The 18,572-nt window shown below is 43.6% G+C and overlaps 1 protein-coding gene and 1 pseudogene across 1 annotated transcript; both read right to left on the bottom strand.

The window, feature by feature from the left end:
• Positions 1 to 6,562: 6,562 nt before the first annotated feature.
• On the bottom strand, positions 6,563 to 12,489 carry ZNF774 (zinc finger protein 774). Its single transcript, XM_036278001.1, has 4 exons — positions 12,290 to 12,489; positions 11,765 to 11,878; positions 8,436 to 8,542; positions 6,563 to 8,002 (listed from the first exon to the last, which is right to left on the bottom strand). The coding sequence occupies exons 2-4, from the start codon at positions 11,860 to 11,862 to the stop codon at positions 6,771 to 6,773; spliced, it is 1,437 nt and encodes a 478-aa protein (XP_036133894.1). The 5' UTR covers positions 11,863 to 11,878; positions 12,290 to 12,489; the 3' UTR covers positions 6,563 to 6,770.
• On the bottom strand, positions 10,897 to 11,043 carry LOC118641053 (annotated as a pseudogene).
• Positions 12,490 to 18,572: the final 6,083 nt, after the last annotated feature.

Here is an 18,572-nt window from a genome sequence, read left to right as displayed (position 1 = left end):
GGAGAAAGAGATAGAAACATCAATGAGAGAGAACATTGACTGGCCGCCTCCTGCATGTGCCCTGACTGGGAATCAAACCGGAGACCTCTTGGTGCATGGGTTAGTGCTCAACCACTGAGCCACACCAGCCAGGCAAAAAATTTTATTTCTTGCCCTGGCCAGTTTCGCTCAGTGGTTAGACCGTTGGCCTGCGGTCCAGAGAGACCCGGGTTCAGTTCCCGCTAAGGGCATGTACCTCAGTTGCAGTTTGTCTCGGCCCTGGTTGGGTTGTGCGGGTGATGGCCACTTGATGTGTCCCTTTCACGTCGAGGTTTCACTCTCTCTCTCTCTTCCTCTCTCTCCCTCCCACTCTATCTGAACAAAAAAATGGAAAAATGTCCTCAGGTGAGGATAAAAAAAAATTTTTTTTTTTAAGGTGTGTGGTAGATACATGATTGTTCTTTACACTACCCTTTATACCTCCTGTATATCTTACATATTGAATTTTTAAAAGCAGAGTGGATACTTCTTCAGTAAGAAAAATTGAGGCAGAAAGTCATTTTCGAGAGAAGAAACTACTAGAGAGGGCATGCTGTGTTCAGGGAACTAATGTCAGCATTCTGCTTGGCAGAGTAAAGGGTATTTTATGTCATAAGAGCAGCAACTGTCATTTACATAACATCCTGCACTTGATAATTCACTTTCACATACACCAGCTCTTTTAGAGAGAGAGGAAGGGAGAGGGAGAGAGAGATAGAAACATCGATGAGAGAGAACATCGATTGGCCGCCTCCTGCATGCCCCCCATTGGGGATCGGCCCCACAACCTGGGTGTGTGCCCTGACCAGGAATGAAACTGGTGACCTCTTGGTGCATGAGTTGATGCTCAACCACTGAGCCATACTGGCCGGGCTATACCAGCTCTTTTATTTATTTTTTATCCTCACCTGAGGACATTTTTGCATTTACTTTCAGATAGAGCAGGAGGGAGAGAGGGAGGAAGAGAGAGAGAGAAACATCAATGTAAGAAAAATACACCCGCATGACCCCAACCGGGGCTGGAGATGAACCACAACCTAGGTATGTGCCCTTAGTGGGAACCGAACCTGAGACTCTTTGGTCCGCGGGCCAACGCTCTAACCGCTGAGCAAAACCAGCCAGGGCTCTTTTTTTTTTTTTTTTTTATAGATAAGAAAACAGGCTCAGAAAGGTTAGGTGATACATTTATACTTTTGTTAGAGAAAATGTTTTAAATGGTATACAATACATGCTGGTAGTTATCTCTAGAAGGTGGGATAATAGGGTTTTTCGTTTGTTTGTTTGCTTACTTGTATTTTTCTGATATTTCTAAAATGAACATGTATTACTTATGAACTAAAAAAGTAATAAAGCAGTGAGGGAAAGAGAAGGGAGCAGGAAATAAAGTACATGACTTCCTCAAAGCCAAATAATAAAGTTTTGGATCCTGATCCAATACTCTAAGTGCACAAATGACAAACAGAAGAAATAAAAGAAGCTAACACTTAAAAAAAAAATCTTCAACCTCACTGCTAATCAAAGAAATGCAAATGAAAACAATACGTAAAAATCCTGTCTCTTAAATTAGCAAAACTGTTTTTCAAGTATGAGGGTGTGGTGAAACTAGTGGTAATCTATTGTTGGTAGCATTGTAAATTGGTACAATTTGCCCAGAAAATGATTTAGCAGCAAGTAACAAGATCTGTAAAAATCTTCACACCCTGTAGAAATAATGTAAATTGTAGAAACATTTTTTTTTTTTTTCTGGGAGGTAAAAACAAGGTGTTCAGAAGAGCACTATTTTTTTTTTCCCTTTGATTTTAGAGAGAGAGGAAAGGAGAGGGAGAGATAGAAACATCCATGAGAGAGAACCCTGATTGGCCGCCTCTTGCATGCACTGGGGATTTGGCTTACAACTTGGGCATGTGCCCTGACCGGGAATCGAACCTGCGACCTCTTAGTGCATGGGTCAACGCTCAACCATCGAGCCACACTGGCTGGGTGAGCACTATTTTTTTTCCTTTATTGATTTTAGAGAGGGAGGGAGAGAGAGATAGAAACATCGATGAGAGAAAACATCGATTGGCTGCCTCCTGCATGCCCTCCACCAGAGATCAGGCCGACAACCTGGGCATGTGTCCTGACCGGGAATGACCTCTTGGTGTATGGGTCAACACTCAACCACTAAGCCACACTGGCTGGACCAGAAGAGCACTCACTATTAATGTAGTAGGGCACCCTGCATTCAGACAGAAGGTCCAAGTTTGGCTAATTATAGAAGCATGGGCCTATAATTTTCTGGACATTTATTTGTACTACATAAGGGGAGGGTTTCTTTTTAGCTGAAGGAAAAATGTGAAAGTGTAACTGAGAAAGAATGGAAGGTATTAGCCTGATGTGTGTCGAGGCTCAAGTACCTGTATTGCCCCCTTTTTTTATTTCTTAGTAAATCAACTTTATGAGATTTAAATGGAAAAGGTGAGTCTTTGGAAAAGTGTTCTGTTTCCCTATTTGCTTTTTTCTAGTGAAATATCTTACAAATAAGAAAAATATAAATACAAATTATTTTAAAGAATTTTTTTAAAAAACTGTGTACACAGAAAACTGTGTATTCAGCTTAATAGAAACGTAGCATTCTTCTTCATTTCAGTTAACTTCTACCCTGACTTTGTTTCTTTTCTTTCATTTTAAGAGAGAGAGGAAGGAAAAGAAAGAGAGAGAGAGAGAGGAAGAGAGAGATTCGTTGTTCCACTTATTTATGCATTCATTGATTGATTCTTGTATGTGCCCTGACCAGGGATCAAATCTGCAACCTTGGTATATTGGGACGATGCTCTAACCAACTAAACTTCCTGGCCAGGTGGGCCTTGTTTTTAGATTTGGTTCTTTATCCTAAAAGCTATCAGTTTTAAGCATAGAGGTGAAGTGATTAGATTTAGGATTTAAAAAAATCATTCTGGTTTCTCTGAGAAGAAATTAAAGCAAAAATAAAATCTGGGGTATCGGTTAGGAGGCTGCTCCAAGGATTCAGGTAAGAGATGGTGGTCATTTGGGACCAGAGATGGCAATGGCGATGGAGAGACTGATAGGTGGTTCTGAGAGGAGTCTGAGTGGTAAAATTGACAGGGCCTGGTGATGACATGGGTTTTGAAGTGAAGGAGAGAGAAGGTGTGGAGCATGTGCAGGGAACTAATGGCCCATCACAGGGTAGAAACAAAGAAAAAATATGGAAAGTCAGTTACCTTGACTCTCACCAATGCCATTCAAGGATTCCCTGCTCATGGCTGGAGGGGGAGCGGGAGGCAACAGAGCCACAAAGCAAGTCACACAGTGCCTCTCAAGAGTTATCTTATAGGAGAGACACATCTATAGGTATACAATATGCAAAAACATGATAGAAAAAGACTCCATTCACATTCATTACAAGCTAGTGACCCGTGCCTGTTAAATACTGTTAGGAAGGCCCTGGCCGGTTTGGCTTAGTGGTTAGAGCGTCAGCCCGTGGACCAGAGAGTCCCGAGTTCAGTTCCCACTAAGGGCACGTACCTCGGTTGTGGCTTGTCCCCAGCCCCGGTGGGGGTTGTGTGGGTGGCGACCACTCGATGTGTCTCTCTCATGTCGATGTTTCTCTCTCTCCCTCCCACTCTATCTGAAGATAAATGCAAAAATCCTCGGGTGAGGATAAAAAAAAAAAAATACTGTTAGGAAGTCGGGATAGGAGGGGCTGGAGCCTAGGAGACTTGAGTTTGGAGGTACCGCGCTAACTCTGCTGGCAGCTACTAGGTTGTGAGTCAGAAGCCTCTCTTCCAAGAAGCTGGGGGAGAGCTGAGAGAGGGAGAGGGAGAGGGAGCCAGGGTGTAGACCACCTGCCTCTCTCTCTCAGATCACGTAGGTGCACATGTGGCAGAGCCTGCTCGCAACATTGGACAGTAAGGGGCCTGTGAGCACTCCAAATCGTAAAGTGCTAGAGACAGATCGTTTTCTGATTTAACAGATAGCCTGGGGCCTAGAGTGATCAACTGGCCTGGCCAAAGCTGTACCACAGCTAGAAGCTGGGTCTTCTGCCCCAATTCTGTGCTACTTCCGTGACCTACCTCCTAAATCTAGGGTCACTCACGAACAATGAGCACATATCACATCCCTAGCCGGGTTAGGGTTATGGCTGCTGGTGCTAATAGTGTCGCTTTTGTCACCCTCTATGTCCTCTCACTGGCTCCCTCCTGTGGGACACTCTTCCAGGACATTTTACATTAATCTGCAAAATTCTCAGGTCTCTTCTGAGGGATATCCTACCATACTCAGTGCTAGTCTCATACTACATCCTACCTCTGGGCCAAAACCCTTCCGCCCCACCTCCATCCCCAGAGAGATGGTATCCCTGGAGTTCATATCTGTTACCCCTAGAGTTTCTGAATCAGTAGGTCTGGACAGAATTTGGTTTTTTTTATCTTCACCAGAGGACATTTTTCCATTTTTTATTCAGATAGAGCAGGAGGAAGAAAGAGAGAAAGAGAGAGAAACATCGACGTGAAAGAATCACCAACCAGGGCCAGGGACAAACTGCAACCGAGGTACATGCCCTTAGTGGGAAGTGAACCCGGGTCTCTCCAGACCACAGGCCAATGCTCTAACCGCTGAGCCAAACCAGCCAGGGCCAGAATTTGCATTTCTATCAAGTTCCAGACGCTAATGATACTGGCTTGGGCTTACATTTTGAGAACCACTGCACTGGATTAACCAGATTTTTTTTTCCCTCGTCAATCATCTAATTTCCCTGTCAAAGTGCTTAAGTTACCAGCAAGTTCTGTCTCACATGAATTAAAGCCAGCAGGTGGCAATCCATAGAATGGAAGGGAACAAACTAGTGTTCCAAGGCTGATATAAAAATTTAGTCTGTTTTAACACCTTGAGGCACCCACTTTTCTCTTTAGAGTATTAAACACCCAATGCCCTCCTTAACCCCTTAACCACCTTGCCTCTTCCCTTACCTGTCCACTCTTACTCCTCGAGGACCATGACCCCCAGCCTAGGATCCTGTAAAGTTCTGGGGAACTTAGGATACATGCCTCCATCATCTCCAAATTCAGAGTAATTTGAAGGATAATACGGGTCCTCCAGTCCTGTCATGTCTCAGAGACACTGACAAATCCCAGAGCTGGTCTGTTCCATGTTGCTGGCGAGGAGAGCTGTTCTGCTAACTGTGTGACCCATGAATTGTTCTGCATTTTCAGGCCTTAGGTTTTCAACAGGTGAGAAAAGAAGTCCCCCATTATGAGAGAAAATGAGACATCTAGAGAAATATTATCCAGAGTTGGTTGGGGGAAAAAAGACATTTGCAACAATATTGCAACATTAAACTTTAGAGATATCACACTTTATAGCCTAACAACAAGTGCATGAGTGCGTGTGTGTGTTAGAACCTCACAACAGCTTTGTGAGGTAGGTAAGGTAGGACCTGAGAGAAGGCAGAAGTCTGGCCAATGTAAGTGTCAGGGCCAGGACTCAAACAGCTCAACTTCTCAGTGGGGTCAGAGTTCTTTTCAACTCTGCCCTCCCTCGGTGCACGTAAATTAAATATAGGAATGTATCAGTGTATGAAATGAATGACCCTAAAAGGGCCAGAGTCGCATTAACTTAAAACTAGAAGGCAAATGACCCAGGAAATTAGAAAACAGGAGCTGCTTCCTGCAGCTGAATGACAGAAAGGGTCCCTGTGCTATGACTTAGCAGTCTCAGGAATCTTGCTGCCACAATGTTACAGACTCTTCCAGGTCCCCAGGGCTTGCTCGTCAGGGGGTATTTCTGAGCCTCAGATGGCAGCAAACCTCCAGCAGGAGTACCTGAGGCCCTGCTGTACAGAAAGCTTCTGAAATTCGTTTAGCCTGTTAGTCATAAGACCGCAAATATCCTCTACGGTAATTCTGCCTTGTCACGGCAATGAGGCATCTGGTGACTAATGCCTGCACAGCACTGGGTTGGGAGAGTGTTTTGTTTTATTAAATCTGTGTGTTCACACCCCAAATCTTCTAGTGCCAACCTAATCTCCTGCAAGTCCTCGGCTTGCAGAGCTGCCCTCACAAATTCCTTACTGCAGAACCTCAAAGGGAAGAGGGGAGAGAGGGCAGGATGAGATAAAGTAAAGAACTTCTATGCATATATGCATAACCAATGGACACCGATGATAGTGTGGGGAAGGCAGGAGGGGGGTGGGGTTGGGGAGGAGGGGGCCAATGGGGAAAAAAAGAGGGGGACCATCTGTAATACATTCAACAATAAAGTGAGTTAAAAAAAAATTCCTTACTGAGTAATAAGGCTGATATAAGCAATCCACTTTGTGTGGAGTGTCTTTTAAGGGCCGGGCCCTCTACTGAGGACTTTATATAAGATCTCAAATAGTAATCATTATAGTGATAATGTGACCATTTTCTTACTGAGCACCTGCTTTGTGCCAGGCACTGTACTAGGTGGCTTACACAAGATCTTTAGGTCACATTTATCTCACTTCTTTTAGTGACCAGGCATCAACCATTAAACTCATACTTCCCTAAGAGTCAGTCAAAGACCCTGAAGGGATACCCTTTGTGTTCAAACATTATTTGGATCCTATAGGTTTATCCTCGCCATTAAACACGGAATAAAAGAAAGAGAGGGAACAGATCAGGGCCCAACTTTGGCCACTGACACCCAGGTTCAGGTGTCCTCTGTTTGGGGTACTTGTCGACAGTAGCAACGGCAATTTGGTAGGGAGCAGCAGAACCATTCAAGATGCTTTCCTAACCCAAATGGGTGTTTTGATGGCATAGAAGATGTGCTTTCTGACGGAAGCTCTTGCCACACTTACTACAGTGAAAAGGTTTTTCTCCTGTGTGTGTTCTCTGGTGTGTCAGGAAATGGGAACGCTGATTGAAGGTTTTGCCACACTCAGGACATCGATACGGTCTGTCTCCTAAGTGGATCCGCTGATGGGTCATGAAGTGGGAGCTCTGGTTGAAGCTCTTCCCGCACTCGCCACATTGGTAGGGCCTTTCTCCCGTGTGGATCCGTTGGTGTTTCACGAGGGCAGAGCTGTCAGCGAACCCTTTCCCACAGCTGTCACACTTAAAAGGCCGCTCACCTGTGTGTGTTCTCTGGTGCGTGACCAGATGCGAGCTCTGACTGAAACTCTTGTGACAGTAAGGACAACTGAAAGGCCTTTCTCCGGAGTGAGTACTCATGTGAGCTACAAAATGAGAACTGTCTCTAAAGCCCTTCCCGCACTCGGGGCATTTAAAGGGCCGCTCTCCGGTGTGGGTTCGTTGGTGCTTAATCAAATCTGAGCTTTGGCTAAAACTCTCCCCGCAGTCATCACACCTGTACGGCTTCACTCCTGTGTGGGTCCTCTGGTGGGTGATGAAATTTGAGCTTCGACTAAAGCTTTTATGACACTCAAGGCACGTGTAGGGCTTCTCTCCTGTGTGGGTTCTTTGGTGCATTATGAGGTGTGGCTTGCGCCCAAAAGTCTTCCCACACTCTGAGCACTTATAGGGTCTCTCGCCTGTGTGGGTTCTCTGATGTTTGATGAGGGTTGAGCTGTCACTGAATTTTCTCTCGCATCCACTGCACTGGTAGGGTTTCTCTCCCGTGTGTGTTCTGCGATGGGTGACAAGGTCTGAACTCTGTTTGAAGCCTTTCCCACACTCAATGCATTTATAAGGCCTCTCGCCAGTATGGGTTCTTAGGTGTCTTGTGAGATAGGAACTCTGGTTAAAGCTTTTCCCACATTCTGCACACAGAGGCTTCTTTCCTACACATCCACCCAGGAGCGTGTTTAAATCCTTGTTCTGTGTGAAGGGCTCTTGGTGGCCCTCTCCTGGAAGGGCTCCATGTTCTTGTAATTCAAGGCCCCTCTCCCAGCTTCCTCCCCAGCTCGGAGTATGAGAAATATCATTATTGGCCCTTTTTGAGGATGTTCCATATTGTTCTGCTGAACTGTCTTGATGGAGTTTTTCCACTTGATTCTCAAAGTCTGAAAAATTAACAGAAGTGACAGAGAATACAGTTATCGAGAACAAACAACAAAAAGCAACAAGAAAGATTAAAATTAGTGTTTTTGCAACAGACTACTTCATTTGAATACTTTGAGTTTCACTTTGTAAAAAGTTTATTGAAGTTCACTGAGCTTACAGAAAACATGAATTTCTAAACCCTTTTTATTTTAAGATGACTAGATAAATCTTGAGGTGACCTTTACATCCTTTAAGAGTAAGCCACATATTGTCAAAATTGGGCAGCTCCTTTCAAAGATGTAATAGTGAAAATAAAAGTGAAACGCTTACTTAGAAAGAGATTTTATTTGGTCAATTACTGACTGCCCAAGAACTCAAATTTAAACTTCTAATAGGAAGAACAAAACTCTAGGACAGCATTCCAAATTCTCCTCCCTCCCAGGCACATCTCACCTGTGTAACTTTCACTTAGGACCTTCCTCGCCTCAATATTTTGGAGTGGAAGAACCCATGGCTCTTCTTTCTGTTCCAGCTGGGAGATTATCCTTGGTCTAGAAATCCTATGCAGGAAGTTGAACATAGGATGTTAATCTGAGCCGATCACACAAGCCTGGCCAAAATCTAAGCCCTCCTCCCTCCCTAGGCAGAAGGGAACACCCAGAGAAACTCTAATGTGTGTTTGGTCCCATTAAAAGGGCAGCCATGCCCTGGGCCTTGTGGCTCAGTTGGCTGGAGTGTTGTCCTATATACAGAAAGGTGGAGGATTCAATTCCCGGTCAGGGCACACACCTAGGTTGTGTTGTGGGTTCAATCCCCAGTTGGGGTGTGTATGGGAGGCAAATGATTGATGTTTCTTTCTCTCTTGTTCTCTTCTCCTTTCTTAAAAAAAGGGGGGGGCAGCCACAATAAAGTGATAAAAGAGGGTGATCTCCCCAAGAGACTGAGAAAAAGCCCTTTTCCTCCCATTAAAAAACAATCAGATTTTGCCCTGGCTGGTTTGGCTCAGCAGTTAGATTGGGCCTTCAGATTGAAGAGTCTTGGGTTCAATTCCGGTCAAGGGCACGTGCCTCAGTTGCAGTTCAGTCCTCGGCTCTGGTGGGCGTCTCACAGGAGGACACCAATCTACGTGTCTCTCTCGAATCAATGTTTCTCTCTCTCTCTCTCTCTCTCTCTCTCTCTCTCTTCCTTCCTCCCTCCTACTCTATCTGAAGATAAATGGAGAAAAGAAAAAACAATCAGACCTTGGTCATTGAAACTCTAGGGTAAATGCAATAACTCATCTCTGAAGGCACAAGGCTAAACTCATGTGGAGAGATAATTTTACTAGAAATAAAGCCTTCTTGACCTCACCCTTAGAGAGAATCAAGGAAGTTAACTATAATATTAGGCTTTAAAAATTTCCCAGAAGGGCAACAATAGATACAGCTATGAGAAAAAGACAAACACATAAGAAAAGAAAAAAAAAATGGACAAAGGAGATGAGTAAGTCATTTATAAAAGAAAAAAAAAAAAGTAGCCTATAAATATATGGAAAACCTTTAAGCTTACTATTAACCAAAGGAATTAAAATTAAAACAATGATACTCTTAGGCAATATGGTGTAGAGGTCAAGAGTACAAGCTCAAGAGCCATATCGTCTGATTTTGAATCCTAACCCTCCTCTTACTAACTGAATGACCTTAGGAAAGTTACTTAAACTCTCTATGTGGATGTCTTTATTTATAAAATAGGGATAATAATAAGATCTACCTTATAGAGTTATAAGAATTAAGTGGTAAGTGCTCAATAAATGTTAGCTATCACTATTAATTAACACAGACTTTTAAATTATAAAATTCACCATGATGGTAGAATATGAAGAAATGCACACTTTCATATAATGCTTGCAGAAATAAATGAATTGATTTAATCTTTTTACAGGGCACTTGACAAAAATATCAAATGCCTTAGAAATGTACCTATTTTTTGACACAGCAATTCTAATTCTGGGAATTGTAAGAAAATAAAAAACAAAACGTTGTGCAAAAGACATATTAGCTAATTATTACCTAATTATACTTCAATAAACAAGACTTAAAATTTTTTTTTCCTTTATTGATTTTAGAGAGAGAGGATGTGAGAGGGAGAGAGAGATAGAAACATCAATGAGAGAGAATATCGATTGGCCACCTTCTACATGCCCCCCACTAGGGATCAGTCCCACAACCTGGGCATGTGCCCTGACCAGGAATCAAACTGGTGACCTCTTGGTCGACGCTCAACCATTGAGCCACACCAGCCAGACTCAATAAACAAAATTTTAGAAAAAGACAATTAGCTAAGAGTGTTCATCACTACTGGTGAAAATTTGAAAATGACCTCAATGTCCCTCAACAAAGGAATAATTATATTTGTGTTATATGAAACTGCCATTTAATAAGTCAAAATGGTCAAATATGTGGTTCAATCTAATGTAAATTATACTTACACAAAAAGTACTATTTTAGCCCTGGCCGGTTTGGTTCAGCGGTTAGAGCATCGGCCCACGGATCAGAGAGCCCCGGGTTCAGTTCCCGCTAAGGGTGCATACCTCGGTTGCAGTTTGTCCCCAGCCCCAGCTGGGGTCATGTGGGTGGCAGCCAGTCGATGTGTCTCTCTCAGATCATTGTTTCTCTCTGTCTCTCCTCCCCGCCTCTCACTCTATCTGAAGATAAATGCAAAAAAAAAAAAAAAAAAAAATCCTCAGATAAGGATTAAAAACAACTATTTTATTTTAAATGATATACAGAAAGATATTCATTACTGTCGAAATCTATTCATAATATAATGTTTAAACAAGTAGGATGTACAATTAAATGTATAGTATAATCCCAATTTTTTCTTTTGTTTTTGTATTATTTTCTAATTCTATATATGCTTGTTTTGTTTTTTTTTTCAGGGAAGAGCGAGAATGCAGTACCCTACTACCACAAATTATGCAGTCAAATTTCTGACATTTGGGGAAATCGCAGAGGTCAGCACAACCGGAGTGCAAGGGAAAACCACCTTCGTGATCATGGTATCTCCCCTGCCAGGTAAGTATACGTATGCTTGTTTTTAATTATATATGGACGCATAGTAACTCTTCAGTGGTGGAATGGATGACTTTTGCTTTCATTTTGCTTGTCTTTTTATTCAATGAGTATATATTGCTTGTGTATATATACTCCCCATTTTCCACAAAGACTTGAGTTGGACTCTCACCTCTGGTACTTAACTTTGAATCTCTGTCTTGAGCTGGAAAAGGGGGAAGATGATACATATACATCAAAGTGTTATGGTGATATAGTAACAAGACAATAAATATCAAAGACATCTATAAACCACGGAGTGCCATAAACATGGAAGTCCTCCTTTTTCTGCCAGGGAGGCAATAGTTATTTTCACAGGAATCTGAAGCTCTAAGAAACCAGCATCTCTAGAGACCACTTAGACTTGGGCCCTTTTTATTTATTTTACTTTTTGTTAATCCTCACCTGAGGATATTTTTCCATTGATTTTTAGATAGAATGGAAGGGAGGGAGGGAGAGAGAGAGAAAAAAACATCAATGTGAGAGAGACACATTAACCAGCGGCCTCCCGCATGACCCAGACTGGGGCCAGGAATTGAACCTACAACCCAGGTGTGTGCCCTTAACCTGGAATTGAACCCGAAACCCTTTGGTCCACAGGCCGACGCTTTAACCACTGAACCAAACTGGCCCAGGAGACCTGGGCCCTTTTAAGATATATGTCTTAAATGTAAAGGAGAGTAGCATCCTTACCCTTTGAGAGCCCATTCTTCTAACTGTGCTGGGTGGTATCCCTGAAGAGGATTCTCTAAGCAGTGCCCACTCTTCCCTGAAGTTCCCAGCCACATCATTGAGGGTCATCAGGTCCTAAAGCAAGAGACCTCATTATGCAACAGTAACTCTCTGGATATTCTTACCATGGTCTGAAAACCAAATACAGCAACCAAGGACACTAGTATATTCAAACAAAGCCCCCTGACCAGAATAGCTCTCAGATAAATTCTGTCAACCCCAGAAGGTTTGCTTCTCTTATTCTCTTTTTACATAATCCTTCCTGTGGCCAAGTTTCCCATCACTAGAGAGGCTTGGGCCTCCCACACACATGAACATCACCCTGTCTTTAGACATACTATCTTTTCGAGGAACAAATTGTCCATGATGGACAAAATAACCAAAGGAGAGAGTGTCCAGGTATAACTCGATTTCAGGAATGCTTTAGACTCTCTCCAACTACATTTTCCTCAGCAAGCAAGCAATTGTGGATTTAATTATACTCACATTAGTTATGAGGACAGCTGACTTTTCCCGGCTTATAGATCAATCTCCAGGGCAGACTGAGCAGAACCCAAAAGGGATGTTCTCTCTCATCGATGTTTCTATCTCTCTTTCTCCCTCTCCTTTCCTCTCTCTCTCAAATCAGTAAAGAAAAAAAAGAGAAACTTAATGGGGATTACCACAAAATAGACCCTTGGGGGCTAAAAACAATCATCAATACATTAATAAAATTGACAACAGTATCAAGAAAAAAATTATTGATCATTGGTTACAATAAATTGCCCAGAAATGACTAAAATCATTTCCTAAAAATTTCATTAAAAGAATAATTTTTTAAACTACAGAAGATTATTTAATAAATGGTGTTGTGATAACCAGGTTCAATTTAAAAATCAATTCAGATATACTGAGCACAAAAAGTCAAATTCCAGATAAAACTAAAAATTTAAATATAAAATAATATAATAAAAATGAAACCTAGGTGCCGCCTGTGTGGCTCAGTAGATTGAGCATCGTCCCATGGACTGAGAAGTCCCAGCTGGATTCCTGGTTAGGGCACATGCTGGGGTTTTAGACTCGATTCCCAGTGGGTGGCATGCAGGAGGCAGCCCATAGATGTTTCTGTCTCACATTGATCTTGCTATCTCTCTCTCTCGCTTCCTCTCTAAAAAAAAATCAATAAAAACATATTTAAAAACTTTTAAAAAGCCCGGCCAGTGTGGCTCAGTGGTTGAGCATCAACCCATGCACTAAGAGGTTGCTGATTCGATTCCCAGTTAGGGCACATGTGCAGTTTGTGGGCCAAATCCCCAGTGGGGGGCATGCAGGAGGCAGCCAGTTGATGTTCTCTCTCATCAATGTTTCTATCTCTCTAAAATCAATAAAGAAAAAAATATTTAAAAAAAACCAAAAACAAACCTACAATGGAATATAAAAAAAAATTATTTTGGGAAGATGACCAGATTACTGGATGGGTCAGTAATTTATCCATTAGATAATATATTGTAATGCATTAGGAGTCACAAAGAAATATAAATAGATTCCCCCTCTTTAAAGAGCTTCCAACAAAAACAAACACAAGTCAGCCACGGAACCTGCAATCAAGAATTCTGCATTTCAGTGCAGGATGGACCAGATGGGGGTGAGGAAGTTCTCCTCTTTCACATCTTTGTCTCACCAATCAAAGTCCCTAGAGCTTTTAGAATACACACACAAATACTTTTCATGGAAACATTGACAGCCATTGCTATCGGTCACTTTTACTGAGTTTTTAAGAACCTAAAACCAAAGGAATACATTTAATCTCTCTGGCTTACAATCTTCACGAACAAAAATAATGTAATTAGGAAGTGAAAACTGTACTGAGCTTTGAGCGTGAATTTTATTTCTACGTCCATTACAAAACACAGCAGCAGGGCCCACCTGCAGGAGACAGCAGGAGAGCGGGGACTCAGTTTCCAGCCAAGGTTATACACACACTGTGTCCCACGCTGTCGCCAGCCCCTGTACAGGTGACCTCAGAGGCCCTAGGTGCCAGGTGCTGTGCCTAAGTGCCATTGTGAGAAGCACCGGTTTGTCACTGGATTTATTAATAGGAACATGACTGCCCGGGTCGGGCCGCCACCCATTCTCCCCCCTCGCCGTGCTGCAGGCCCCAATCGGGGTGCGGCGGTCAGGGTGTCACAAAAGCTAAGCTGAGACCCGGGGACCACCACTAAGGAGCAAGAGAATTGATACGAGGGTTGCTATCCCGATGACAGCACCGAAAACCGCAGCTACCTGTCCCCACTGCTCAGCAGACCCGCGGGCTCCGAAAGGCAAACGCGGGGAAGCGGCAGAGACAGTGTCGGGGCGGGAGGCGAACCCCCTTCCACGCTCTTCAGCAGCGCCCGGCTGCGGCCACCGTCGCCTTCCTCGGACCCACTCACTGCCCCGGGCCCAGCCAGGGCTGGAGCAGGAAGGAGAGTCCTTCACCGCCGAGCCGCACGCGGCCGGCCACACGGAGCCGGTCCCTACCAGAATCCGAGCGGGATTCGTAACAGGACTGTTGGAGACACAGGTGGGACTCTGAGCTCGACAGCCAGCCGCCGGAAAACACCGCCCATGTCCGCTTGCCATTGGCTCCTCAGTTCCCGGACGAGAAAGCTTCCTCATTCATAGGCTGGTCGAGCTGTCAATCACCGCGGTGCCTTCTGGGAAATGTAGTCCTGCACGGCACTCGAACGATTCGGAGTCCCTGGACACCCAAGTCCGAACGGTGACAAGTGCTAAACACAATTCCCCAGCCACCCGATTGTGGTAACCGCCTCTCTGGAGCTGAGAAGGGGACCAAAGACTGTCCTCCCAGAGACAGATCTGCACATGCGAACCTCCGGGCTTCACCCGACAACTGTAGGGCAGCCGGGTACCAACTGCGGTGTATCCCGCGCTCTGGTACCCAACCCCTTCCTGAGTGCGGAGAGAGCAGCTCGCCGCTCGCACTGTGCTGCGCATCGTCCTCTGGCGGCTCCTCCCCACCCGCCCCGCAGCGGCCGGGCTATGAATAACGTCTGACGTCTCCGGGTTCCTGGCCAATTCAGACTGCGCATAAGAAACCCCAAACAGAAGCCGTTAGTGGCAGACAGGTGTTCTGCTTCTTGCCATTAATGTTACAGTTTCCAGGCTATCTCCCTTCCATTGGGTAATACACCTGTTTGTAGCCAGAGGAGGCAGGCGAAGGAGTCAAGTATTCTAGGAACCTTGTTCTTGCTGGGGCCCTGGAGTTCTTGTTCTTCAACCCTCTGACCTACCCAGTGTGTCCTTCCCTGCTACGCTCAGGCTGGTAGAAGTGGTCCTCACATTACCTAGCCAGAGGGGTCTGTCCAGCCAGCGCAGCTCCCACCCCAGCTCCATCCGCCTTTCTCTTTCCTCCGCATTGACCATTTGGTTTCTGCCACCTGACTGACTGACCTGGGGAGTGGAGAGGAGATGGGAAAGACCAAGGAGGGACACCTGGGCCTCAGTGCCCTGGGCTGACCGCCTGGAGGAGAATCTTCCCTCCCCTGTTCTTCCTAGAAGCCTGCCCAGTTCCTTTATATATGCATAGAAACTTTCACATCCCTAGGGAAATTATTTAATTTCACAAATGTTTTGAATCAATTGAGAACTTATTACTAAAAATGAATGAAAATACAGTTTGTCCTCCAGGAACTCCTGAACAGCTCACTGGCTGCTTCTTAAGGTTTAAGGCCTTGAGAAGAAGCTAAGGTGGGAAACAAACAAAACAGACTACAGTGTATGGACGCCACCTTGTTTTACTGGAAATTTAGAAATGGAAATGTTTATTTGTTTTCTAAGCACAAGAAATAATTCTAGCTTTTCTTACTTTTTTTTTTTTTTTTAAAAAAAGAAAGAGTTTAGCCCTGGCCAGTTTGGCCCAGTGGTTGGAGCGTCAGCCTTCAGAGGCAACCAATCCATGTGTCTCTCTCACATAGATGTTTCTCTCTCTCTCTCTCTCTTCCTCCCTGCCTTCTATCCTATCTAGAAATCAATGGAAAAATATCCTTGTGTGATGACTAAATAAATAAATAAAAGAAAGGGCTTATTAGACCATTGCTAGCAAAAAGAAAAAGGAGGAGGAGGAGGAGGAGGAGGAGGAGGAGACTGATACTGGAGTATAGAGTCAAAACCCACCAGTAGCATGGCTAGGTAGGAAAGACATGTCCCGAATCTAGTTTTTCTTGATAATTCATAATTATGAACTGTCAATCTTATCCTAACCCTTTTAGATAAATTCAGTAATCTTGAAAATAAACTGTTTATAGAATTAATCCAGACCATGACCTATTAACCCATGCCTTGAATATGGGCAATGTTTAAAGGTAATGTTTTAAAGGGCACATAATCATAACTCTTGTGCAGATATAAAAAGAACATATGTCGCCCTGGCCGGTTTGGCTCAGCGGTTAGAGCGTTGGCCTGCGGTCTGGAGAGACCCGGGTTCGGTTCCCGCTAAGGGCATGTACCTTGGTTGCAGTTTGTCCCCGGCCCTGGTTGGTCGTGCGGGTGGCAGCCACTCGATGTGTCCCTTCACGTCGATGTTTCTCACTCTCTCTCCCTTCCTCTCTCTCCCTCCCATTCTATCTGTACCAAAAATGGAAAAAATATCCTCGGGTGAGGATAAAAAAAAAAAAAGAACATATGTCAAAGATTTTATTTAACTCATTAATTAATGAGGGAACCAGTAAGATGTTACTTATTAGGTCACAGGAGCATTCAAAGAAGTACACACACATCCGCAGAGCAGATAAGAAATGCTAAAATTGCCCTGGCCGGTTTGGCTCAGCGGTTGGAACATCAGTCTGCGGACCAGAGAGTCCCGGGTTTGGTTCCCACTAGGGGCACGTACCAAAAAAAAAAAAGAAATGCTAAAATGAATTTGTAGAGGCAAGTGTGTCTATCTAACCCCAGGGCAATAATCAATTGCATTCCACCAGACACACTAATTTACATTTCTATGGACAAGAATAATTTGAATTAATATTGGTTTTATACAATTTACAGAGTTGTAAAAGAAATTACAGGCAAGAAAAGATAACATGAAATGGTACTCTAGATAAGAACAACCCCCCCTTCCTGGTTTTTTTTTTTTTTTTTTGTGGTCCATTTCAAAGTATTTCACTTTTTCCTAAAAATGAGCACTGGGGGAGAAGACCAAGAAATTTGAATATATACAAATTAAAAACAGCCCTGGTCAGTGTTGTTCATTGGTTAGAGCATCAACTCTTGGACCAAAGGGTCACAGGCTCGATTCCCAGTCAAGGATATGTAGCTGGGTTGCAGGTTTGATCCCTAGTACCAGTAGGGGCCCATGCAAGAGGCAACCGATTGATGTGTCTCTCTTACATGGATGGTTTTCTCTCTCTCTCTCTCTCTCTCTCTCTCTCTTTCTCTCTCTCTCTCTCTTTCTCTCTCTCTCTCTCTTCCTCTCCTCCCTCCTGCTATCTCTAGAAAGATCAGTGGAGGAAATATCCTCTATCCTTGGGTGAGGATATAAAAAGAAAATTAAAAACATGTGTATGGCCCTGGCCAGTTTGGCTCAGCGGTTAGAGCGTCAGCCTGTGGTCCAGAGAGACCCGGGTTCGGTTCCCACTAAGGGCGTGTACTTCGGTTGCAGTTTGCTCCCGGCCCTGGTTGGGTTGTGCGGGTGGCAGCCACTCGATGTGTTCCTTTCACGTCGATGTTTCTCTCTCTCTTCCTCTCCCTCCATCCCACTCTATCTGAACAAAAAATGGATGAGGATTAAAACAAAAAAACAAAACAAAACAAAAAACATGTGCATGATGGTGTATGTATTTGTTAAAACTCTGATATATGCACTTAAGATCTATGAATTTCATTGCATGTAATTTTACTTCAATTTAAATAATCTTTAAAAATTATAAATTGAAAACCTTGTAGACATTTAAAATGTTAATAAAATTTCAAAATAAGCATTAAACTGTCTTGGCCAGTGTCTTTCAGTGGTTAGAGTGTTGGCCCTCACACTAAAGGGTCACAGGTTCAATTCTTGGTCAAGGGCAGGTACCTAGGTTGCAGGTTTGATCCCTGGCCCTGATAGGGGTACATGCAGGAGGCAACCAATTGATGTTTCTCTCTCTCTCTCTCTCTCTCTCCTCCTCCCCTCCTCCCTTCCACTCTCTCTAAAAAAATCAATGGAAAAATATGCTTGGGTGAGGATTAACAAAAAGAAAAAAGAAACAGAAACGACTCCCCATGGCAGCTGCACAGGAGCCCGGCGAGCCCAGGAAAGGGAATTCTAGATGTCGAGAACATTCCCTGTGCATGGGACTTGGTATTATATTGTTCATTAGGCTCTGTTGTGGCTGGTCTTGGACATTTTTTGTTAACTAGTAGAATTAGAAGATCATGTGATGTTGCAGTGGGAGGATTTATCATGGTGACTTTCGGGTACTGGTTCCATTGTAGGTATAATTATGCAAAGCTAAGAATCCAGGGAAGAATAGCCATAGAAGGAATTAAAAATAAGATGTTATATGAAAGTACCCACCTTGATCCTGAAAGAAAACAAACCAAGAGCAGCAACTAAACAGAATCAAACATAGAAACCCTAATACAACTCACACAGACATCAACGTGAACCAAGTTGTGATCAACTATGTAAAACATTGTATGTACCACAAGAAGGCTTCCAATCAAGTAAATAAAGTATGTGTAAGTTGTAAAAAAGAAAAAAAAAGAAAAAAGGAACAAAATGATATCAGAAGGGTAGACCCAAATTTTCATG

The sequence above is a fragment of the Molossus molossus genome, unplaced genomic scaffold (genome assembly GCF_014108415.1).
Source record: "Molossus molossus isolate mMolMol1 unplaced genomic scaffold, mMolMol1.p scaffold_m16_p_24, whole genome shotgun sequence".
NCBI lineage: Eukaryota > Metazoa > Chordata > Mammalia > Chiroptera > Molossidae > Molossus > Molossus molossus.
The sequence above is the reverse complement of the archived record's forward strand: the minus strand, read 5'-3'. Positions and strand labels throughout refer to the sequence as shown.

Bases quoted from the DNA above. Each gene is read 5' to 3' on its own strand.
- ZNF774 (XM_036278001.1), bottom strand. From the start codon at position 11,862: ATGATGTGGCTGGGAACTTCAGGGAAGAGTGGGCACTGCTTAGAGAAT. The intron at 8,543-11,764 runs GTAAGGATGCTA...CTTCCTGCATAG, and splicing joins GAAGAATGGGCTCTCAAAGG to GATTTCTAGACCAAGGATAA. The intron at 8,003-8,435 runs GTGAGATGTGCC...TTAATTTTTCAG, and splicing joins CCTAAGTGAAAGTTACACAG to ACTTTGAGAATCAAGTGGAA.